Genomic DNA, 9,776 nt, shown 5'->3' on the forward strand with positions numbered 1-9,776 from the left:
GCAGTTGACTGTTACCTTGAGAAACTGATAGAACCCTGACTGTCCTTTCCATTAAGGAACACACTCATGACTTTCCTGCTTTATTTTTTATTTATTTATTTTTTTTACTTTCCTGCTTTAAATTGCCTTTTGGTTTAAAAGCAATATGATATTTTCTTACAATTAAAGGCATTAAGTGCATATTTTAAGTATGCAATTAATAATAGCATGTTTAAAGAATGGTCTAGATGACCCTCCCCAACACTTTACAATAGAAATGTGAAGTATTTTTGAAAGTTTTAACATAATTGCTACCTATAAGTTGTTCTAGATAAGAAATTCATTAGGGTTTCTTTGGATGATAATATTTCAAAATATGGTATATAGAATCCAAATTTACATCTCTAAATAAACAGATGCATGAGAAGATTCTGAACGTGAATCAGGCCCCTTAAATACTTATCCACTGTTTTGACGCAGCCCTAAGGCCCTAAAATAAGGTATCTTTCAGGTGTGGGTAATATTTGCAGCTTGTTTGTGCTTTCTCATTAATATTGACCGTGCTACCATTCTAAACTGGAGAAGGAAATGACAACCCACTCCAGTATTCTTGCCTGGAAAATCCAATGGGCAGGGGAGCCTGGCAGGCTATACAATCCATGGGGTCGCGAACAGTCGGATACGACTGAGCGACTGAGCACACACACCATCTTAAACACTTCATCTGGGAAAAGGGAAAGAAACGGAGAACTCCATGTTCAAATCTTCACACTCTGGTAGGAGGAGCTAGGAACTGGGGAAAGAACTCCAAATCTTGCTTAATTTACGAAGGACAAAGAGGCATGGGGAGGGAGAGGAGATTATTTTACAAAAAAACATACATTGAGGAATTCATGGAGAAGCAAGTGGGAGAAAAGGGCTCTTGTGCGAGTGTGTGAAGGGGCAGTCTCTTGTGTCTCCCACCGCCCCTCCTCCCAGACGGTCAGGTCCCGCCGCGGCCCTCCCTCCCGGGTTTCAGCCCTTGGCCGGTAGATCCAGTGGGCGGGGTAGCTTCTGCAAGTCTTGCCTCTTGCTTCCGAAGGCGAAGGCGCGGAAAACAAGGCATTAACTTAGCGCCCTGGGACTCTAAGAGGCTCAGTAGACTTCTGCGCCTCTTAAGAGTCTCCAGCTCTGGGAAGCGGCTGTCCCCAGTTCATCGCGGGAATTGTGTCAGACTTTGTCGGTGTGGGGGTGGTAGGCAGAGGGACCAAGGTTGGCCCTCTCGGCCCCCGCATCCCAGCAGGGTTAGCTGCGGACAGCGCACTCTTCTGTTGCAACTCCTCCCTCACCAGACACTTCTCGGAAATGGAGCAGTCACAGTGTGGCAGTAGAGACCGCAGCCGCAGCGGCCCACCCCACCTAGCTCCGGGACTGGTGGTAGCGGCCCCTCCGCCCCCGTCTCCAGCGTTACCGGTACCCCCGGGGATACCCGTTCCTCCAACTTTCCTGCGCCCGTCCAGCCTCTTTCTGAGGGCAGCCTCCACCGCCGGAAGCGGAGGTTGCCTGCCGCCTGCCGAACTGGAAAGGGGGGTGGGCGCTGTGGCCGGTGGCTACCCACGGACACCCAAGTGCGCCCGTTGTCGCAACCACGGAGTGGTGTCAGCCCTCAAGGGCCACAAGCGCTTCTGCCGCTGGCGGGACTGCGCGTGTGCCAAGTGCACCCTGATCGCAGAGCGCCAGCGTGTCATGGCCGCACAGGTGGCGCTGCGCAGACAGCAGGCCCAAGAGGAGAGCGAGGCTCGGGGGCTGCAGCGGCTTCTGTACCCTGGACCCTTAGGACCAGGGGCTCGGTCATCCGGAGGCAGCAGCAGAACGGAGACTTCCCAGACAGCCTCGAGCGGCCCTGCGACGGTGACTGCTCTGGGACTGAGTGCCTCGAGAAAGGCTAGTGGTCTGGCGACCCCTGTTTTCGAAATTTTCCAGCCAGATGATGTAGAGGAAAAACAAGGTGAGTAGATCTTACATTTGCTCTTTGCAAAAGAAAAATGGTTGTTTTGGAGGAGGAAAAAAAAAAATCTTTGAAATAAGCAGCCATGGCATGGAGGAGGGCAAGAAAGAACTTAAAAGAAGCATTTAAGTCCTGGGAAACTGCTTAGAGACCTATCACATTCACTTCCGTAGGGCTTTCTGTCCCTTAAGTGATAGGATAAATGAACAAATGAAGTACCAGTGATCAGTTGAGGAACTCATTCTAGGATTGCAGTTTGTGCCCAAGTTTCTCTGCGAGAGGAGACGAACTTAGAGCAAAGACAGTGAAAAACTTAGTGAAAGAAACTGCATTTTGAGCTTGCTCTGTATTCTTTTTAGCTGTAAAACCAGAGTTAATGTGATCTTGCATGGAAAACTCACGTGTGGTTGGGAGTACAGTCTTCACCTGTGGGACAGACCAACTAGAAGTGGGGAAGAGACTGAAATCTACCAAAACATTTTTACTCTAAAAATTTTTAAGCGTCCCACCTCTTTTCTTCAGCTGCTTTTTAGCCTCCAACAGTGTAGAAAACTCTAACATTTCAAGTTATACCTCTTATAGGAAAGAAATTTAGGTTTTCTAAATTTAGGTTAGTAAAACCATTGATATGAATTTCAAAGTCCAAGAATTTCTTATCTTTGGGGATCTTAACCTTTGAGATTTCTTTATCCAAGAAGTTTTAATTTTTTTCTCTCATTTATTGACTGCAAATTGCCTTCACCCTCTATGTCAGGTAAAAAGATTTCTTTTTTTGACTAGGGTTATCCCAAATTAACCTTTCATGCTAACAAATCTTACTGTATTTTAGCAAATTTCATAATTCTACAGTAGGTCATACTTGCACAAAAATGTCATTTTGGTGTTTTTGTATAAATACAAGATGGGTTGAATCATATGAAGTTAAAATATAATGATGTATTAAGTTATTAATTAGAAAACTTACATGAATTGTGAAAATTGCAGCTCTTAACAGATCACAGCATTTCCTTTTGAAAAAGACTCTTTCTCTGCTTAAATAAGACGTATATTATTTTGTTTTCACCTATGTCACTTTTTATCCATGTTCTAGTTTGTGTCAGTGGACAAAATGTAGTTTAAACATTTCTCATCAAAAATCAAGGAGGGCTGAAGAATAAAGTTGTTAAGCAAAACTGCTATAAAAAGAAGTAAAAATTAAAAGTCTGCAAACTAAATTGACAGTGAGATCTGATTGTCGACCTTCTGCTAGGCATTGACTTATGTGATTTTTTTGAGGGGGTGAGGTTTTATAGGATCATTTATTTTATTTTATTGTTTGCCTCAGTTGACCTCTTTTTTTTGAAAAGATACTTCTAAATGGACTGCCTTCTCCTATACAATATCCATGAACTGTAGTAAACTAGTATATTTATTCATTAGACAAACAGTGGTTCAGAGGTGAATAAGATTTTCCTACACAAAAGAATATTATATTCTAAAGAAGGAAAACTATATGTGTCCTAAAACTACAGTATAATACATAGCATACAATGATAAAAAACAGCTATAGGAGTTGAGAGAAAAGAGATGACATAATGATATTGCAGTATTTTAAAGACAGCTTATTTTCTAGACAGTCTGATGCCATCAGTATTTCATTACATTATATTGTGTTTTATGCATAAACTACTATAGAGATGAAAATTACTATAGAGATGAAATTGTGATACCTTACATGTTAAAGGGGTCATATGTAGTGAATTATATTTATAAATAAAATTGAGTGGCAGACCAAGGTTGATCTATCTCTATATCATTAGATGACTTTTATTGTTTTATTTAAAGGTGAAAATTCTAGAGTCTTTGTGATTTTGCAGAAGCAACACTTTTTTTCTTTGTCAGGTTTGACATAATGACAGCATTTTCATTCTCAATGTGTTAAATTGTACACATTTAATTTTATAAAGCAAATTGTAGATATTTGCTTAGAATTTGGGACTGCTCTTTGAGAAAACATAGGAGCATTGCAAATCATTGCTATAGGTCATATGTGTTTTGTTACATTCATAAATCTTGTTTGAAGAGAAAGTTGGCAATAAAACCTAGTACCTCATTGACAGTTTACTCTTTCTAATGGAAATAGAGAAACTCCATCTATAGATTAAGAGTAAATGTAAATAAAAATAAAAATTATTTATTATTGTTCTTCTGGCATTAGCCTTGCAAAAAGTATTTAAAGATAGTCTTGTTTTATTAATAGTCATATGCTTAACATATTGAGATAGAAAATTAGATTTTTCTGTGAAACTGTTTTCGGAACATTTCCCTTAATATTGAAAGGGAATTGTTAGTTAAGGTAAATGACTAATATTTTTTACAAGATACTTTAAACAGATTCCAGTAGTGAAAAGAGTGCTGTAAATTATTTTCTTTTAGAAACAATTTGATTATAAACTCATTTACTGATATTCTCTGGAGATTTAACGAGAAAGTCCATATTTTACAGAGGATTATGAAAAATATCAACTCTATTGTGTCTCACATAAAATGAAATATAAATCTCTGATATGATTTGAGATTGGTATAGCAGTTGTCATTATTGATTTAGATTTGAAAGGAAATGAAAAATTCTGCTATTTTTTCACATTATTCAGGTACCTTAGTTGGAACCTGAAATGTGAGTAAAAAACCAGTTTTTGAAATTTAGCATTAGTGATTAAATACAATATTCATTTTAATAGTAAGATTGTTCTTTTTTTCTGATTTCTTATCTAAACAATTGTTTTATTTAGTGCTGTTTGCATATTGTCACTGTGGGAAAAAAGCCCTCATGTGGATAACAACAAAACTTGGGTAACATTTATGAAAATTTTGAATCCCTAAATGGGGCAAATAATGTAAAATATTGGTGTTAACAGTTGGAGGGTAACAATAGATTTCACCTTCTGATTCCTAAATAACTACAGCATTTATATATTATAGAACTTTGTGATCCTGAAATGACATGATAAATTGCATTTTCCCACTATTGCAACACCTGCATTTTCAAATGATATTTTAAAATTTTTGTTCATTAACATCTTTTACAGTGAATAGTAAGTATTATTAATATACTATGAGTAAACAAGTTATTTTATCCAGCATTAATTATAAGTGGGCAGTACTTTGTTCTTGGAAGTTTTCCCTTTATTTCATTCCTTTTTTTCCTCTTCCCCAGGACAAAAGGAGAGTAAATGTGACTCATGCCAGAGTGGACAAGAAGAACTGGGGTCTAAATCCCATCAGTTTACCCTGAGATCATCTCCTAAGTCTAATGATGTCGCTGGAAAACAAAACATCAGGTCATCTATTTCAGAAAACCCAAACAAGGATGATAGCATTCAGTCTCTTCATCCTGGGGAGCAGTCAGGAGGGGAAGAGAGTCCCAGGTCCCTGTCATCCTCTGATTTGGAATCAGGAAATGAAAGTGAGTGGGCCAAAGACTTCACTGATTCTACAGCCAGCCATCCCACTGTGTCCTCTAGACCAAGAGACCCTCTTGATATCCTTACCAAGATTTTCCCAAGTTACAGACGCAGCAGGCTAGAAGGCATTCTGCAGTTCTGCAAAGGGGATGTGGTCCAAGCTATTGAAGAGATCCTAAATGGAAAAGAACACAAACCAGACACCAGGGACCTAGCAAATTCAGGACCATTGGAAAACACAGCTTTTCCGAGAGTTTCGAATTTTAGTTTAGCTGGAATTGGTTTTGGAACTCTAGGAAATAAATCAGCTTTCTCTCCCCTTCACACTACTTCTCCTTCTTACGGAAGTGATTCAAGTCTCTACAGCTTAAATCCTAGACTAGGTATCAGTCCATTTCGGCTGGCATATTCCTCTCCAGGGAGAGGACTGTCTGGTTTCATGTCTCCCTATCTGACTCCTGGGTTGGTACCAGCATTGCCTTGTAGGCCAGCTTTGGATTATGCTTTTTCAGGAATGATTAGGGATTCTTCTTACCTTCCCATCAAAGACTCAGTAACTGGTAGCAGACTGTATTCCAGGCCAAATCAGAGTAACCTGTAATGCATCTGCCTACCTCCCTTTCTGGAGTATTTCTAGAAGCATGCACTACAACTCACATACCCACATCTATTAATGTGTTTACTATGTATGGGAGTGGATTATCAGTCTTTAAAAATGCTATTTTTTTTACAAGCGATATAATAGATTTGAGATCTAAAGACTCTTCTTTAGCATTTATTAAGTGAAAGAAACATTTAAACATCATGTGTGCCTTGAATAAAACCATTTCAGGAAATATTTTTACTTTAATGAATTTTCTCCCTAAGATATCAGTTGTAAATTCCTAATTTAAAACTATACTTGTTTTTAGTTCATTGAAAAAATGGAGCATATAATTATAGCATACATTATGAAGCAGTCTAGCATTATATAAAATGAGCCGGAAGTAAGAATTGAAAAATTGAGGTAATTCTAAATATTATTCTAAACCTTTTTCCTCTTTCTGTTTCATGTACACAAGAGAGATGAAAAGTATTCAAAGTATTTTAAAGTATTTTATTCACATATAAATGATTAGTAGTTAGTAAAACTTTTGAGAAATTTAAGTCCTTATTTTTTTCTGAATGCCTTGTTTTTCATTCGTATCTGCCATTGGTAATAAGTGCCATTAATAAAGCATTTCTGTTTAAAGGAAACTTTTTGTGAGTTAAACAAAGGTCTGTGAAGTAAATCTTAGGAAATGAGAATGCTCCATCTCCTGGCCACTATCACTAATTGCAGCTAAGTTCTGGTAGCATGTAGAAATTAGATACAAATGGTTCCTAATAGTATGATGTAACCATTTCTTGGAAATGCTTATTTTGGATCATGCTCTATTGAATTTTTATATTATAAAATGAACATCTAATGAGGATGAGGATTTAAAGCTTTCAGTAGGCTTATGCTTTTATCTGGGGAAATAACCTTTTCCATATGTTTGTGGCAAGACTATGGCAGCCATTCTCAAAGGTAAAAATCATTTTATTCAGAAAACTTAAATAGTTGCTCATATGAATATTAATTGACTCTAGATAGATAATGCTTAATGCATTGAGGAGATAAAAGATTTCCAAGGGGAAAAATTGTCAGTAAATTTTAAAGGTTTTCTTGAGATTTTAAAAGTACTTTTGTTCTCCATCTAGAGAATTTGAGTTATTTATTTTAGTCAGTGGGAAGTCCCTGAGAACAAAACAATTTTAGGAAATTTTCTTTATATGTCATCATTTATCTTTTAAAGGATTGGAGCTCTATTCTGTTGATAGGAATAAATGGAAATCCAGCTGTGGTGTAAAATAGTTGATGAATTAGAGATGGTTAAAAGAATTTGACAGCATTATTTACTAAAGATTTCTTAAATTATGTGTATGTGTGTATGTATGTGTGTGTTTATATATACTTGTGTATCTACCTTATCTGTCTGTATATTATACACTTAAGCTCTGTTGGTTCTATCATCATTTAGACTTTTCCATTGAGCCAGATAAGAATATATTTCTAAAGTATATTTTACCAGCAAATATCGTATTAAATAACTGCATAGAATCTGATGCTGATTTAGGATGTAAATGTGTAATAGAGTATGCATTATTTTTAATGGTGTGAATGTGAGAAAGCAGATCTTATAAAGATTTGATACAGTTAATATTCATTATTTATTTATAAAGTTTTAGATTCCAAGCCTAAATCGTAGTATAATGCTTGGCAAGTAGTTGATATTCAATTAATATATACTAAATGAAGGAACCATTTTGGATGGTAGATCTCTTTGAGACTGATAAAACCAAAGAACTCTGCAAAGTGGTTTACAGACATAGTTTTGAATACAATTTCTTGGGATTCTTGAATCTACTAAGTGCCATTCAGGTTAGAATACTTGGTGATTTTTAAGGTATTTCCACTACATTAATTCATTTGTTGACTGTTATTTTAAAAGTGCTAGGTCCTATAGAGGATATCAAATGTAAGATGTGCTCTCAAAGAAGTTACATTATACAATAGAGATCTGATACAACAACATAACAGTGCTAGGGTTGCTGGATTCTTTATGTGGTTTATATGATGATGTGCATGTATCCATTTGCCTTTTGAACTGGGGAGAAAGTCCATTTGGGACAGTTTTCAAATTTTTAAAACTTTTATAATTTTAAAACTTTAGTTAATTTACATAGTACTTTATACATTTCATACCCTTTACAATAAGTTTAGAACGCAAACAGTCTTACAGAACATTTTGTCCAACCACTAACTTGAATGTGAGGAGATTGAGGTTTGGCAGTAGTATTGTCCATCCCTATGTTAAAATACTATCGTCAGTTGTTAGGAGTGGAAGTTACTTTACCAGTTTGAATTAGACTGTAAAGTCTAAGGAAGGATTCATGCCTGTTTGTCCACTCACAGCTTCCTAGAGTATCTGGTACGTAAATAGGTGCTCAAGTTTTCCACTGACTGAATTAAATGAAAGATAAAAATGCTAGTTTATTCAACAACTATTTATTAAGCACCTACTTTGTGCCAGGCATTGTGCTAGACCAGAGGATAAAGAGGTGAATAAGATATGAGACCTGCCCTTAAGCTGCTCACAGACTGTTACCCATGTATACAAAACCAACCCATCAACCAGTGGTGGCAGTATTTGACAGTGTTGGTACATCAGTGAGTTCTGTGTAATCTTGAGGTTTATGCTCATCCATGCAGCCTGAGGTATGAACTCCTAAACCACTAATTAAGGATGGGAAGGAAGAAGGAGAATACCTATTTCCATGTCGTATGTTTAGGCAAGTCCATTCCATTTGTCTGAGAGGTAAACAACTCCAAGATCTATGGTGAAAAAGGTAGGCAAAGAGGAACCTTTTGTTTGCTTGAGTGGAGTCTTGTGTGGAGATCACCCTCGTTTCCTCATGGTTATGGATCAGAGTTTTCGCCCAATCCTGTTCCTGGGGTTAAATCATTTGGAATTCCTCTGATTCAATGCATAGGCCTCATTGTGTAAGCTGTCATCTAGCTATTCTGTGAAAATGGGTTAGAGTTAGGGGAACAACTGAAGAGCATATGAGTAAAATCTGCTATTTTCCCCTTCAACTTCTGCTGAAACAAAAAGATGCTGGGGATTTTAAGACCCTCCCCTCTAGAGATTCCTATCTGTGAACTTGGAACTAAAAAAATTATTTACAAAGTGGCCTAGCCATTCAACTCTTTTTTAAAATGCATATTCCATAGATACTTATTTGTCTTTGAAATTAAAAAGTTTTCAGAATATAAGAGAAGCTTATATACCAGTGTAAATAGAATTATTCTGGCAAGCACAAGAGGAGATAAAGCATCATCAGCTTCATAAAGTCAAAGGTCTACTCAGGGCAGCCTGACTCTTAAGCATAGATGCTCATCCTTTAGGGAAAGGTTCTCGCTCAGATTTATTCTTCCCATCCCCACACATCTCCAAATAATCTCATTATTGATGCCTGCACTGCAAAACTATACCTTTAATTATTTGGCATCATGTCCTGTAAAATTGAAGCTGTTTTGATGTAACACTTCAGAGAAACTGTGCCCAACATTAAAAAAATACCCTTTGTTGGTTTTTGCTTACTAAATATTACTCAAATGAGAAAAATTCATTGTCATTTCCCCTTTCTGAACTCCATGCTAATGATCAGGGGTTCAGGAGAAAATAGGATGATAAGTATGAGAACTATGAAGATATCTTATTTCTCATTTTTGCCTAACTGGTAGTTTAAAAAATGACATATTAATTTTTTAAGACTGTGTCATAGTATCCTCAAGTCAAAAT

The 9,776-nt window shown here is 37.0% G+C and overlaps 1 protein-coding gene across 1 annotated transcript; it reads left to right on the forward strand.

Annotated features, from left to right (window-relative positions):
• Positions 1-1,045: 1,045 nt before the first annotated feature.
• Positions 1,046-7,303, forward strand: DMRTA1 (DMRT like family A1). The gene is made up of 2 exons (XM_043486995.1): positions 1,046-1,966; positions 5,163-7,303. The coding sequence occupies exons 1-2, from the start codon at positions 1,324-1,326 to the stop codon at positions 6,008-6,010; spliced, it is 1,491 nt and encodes a 496-aa protein (XP_043342930.1). The 5' UTR covers positions 1,046-1,323; the 3' UTR covers positions 6,011-7,303.
• Positions 7,304-9,776: the final 2,473 nt, after the last annotated feature.

Source organism: Cervus canadensis, chromosome 14, assembly GCF_019320065.1.
Source record: "Cervus canadensis isolate Bull #8, Minnesota chromosome 14, ASM1932006v1, whole genome shotgun sequence".
NCBI classification, from domain to species: domain Eukaryota; kingdom Metazoa; phylum Chordata; class Mammalia; order Artiodactyla; family Cervidae; genus Cervus; species Cervus canadensis.

Excerpts from the sequence above, each read along its gene's own strand:
- DMRTA1 (XM_043486995.1), top strand. The coding sequence starts at position 1,324 with ATGGAGCAGTCACAGTGTGGCAGTAGAGACCGCAGCCGCAGCGGCCCA. Across the intron at positions 1,967-5,162 it reads TGATGTAGAGGAAAAACAAG|GACAAAAGGAGAGTAAATGT; the intron begins GTGAGTAGATCT and ends CCTCTTCCCCAG.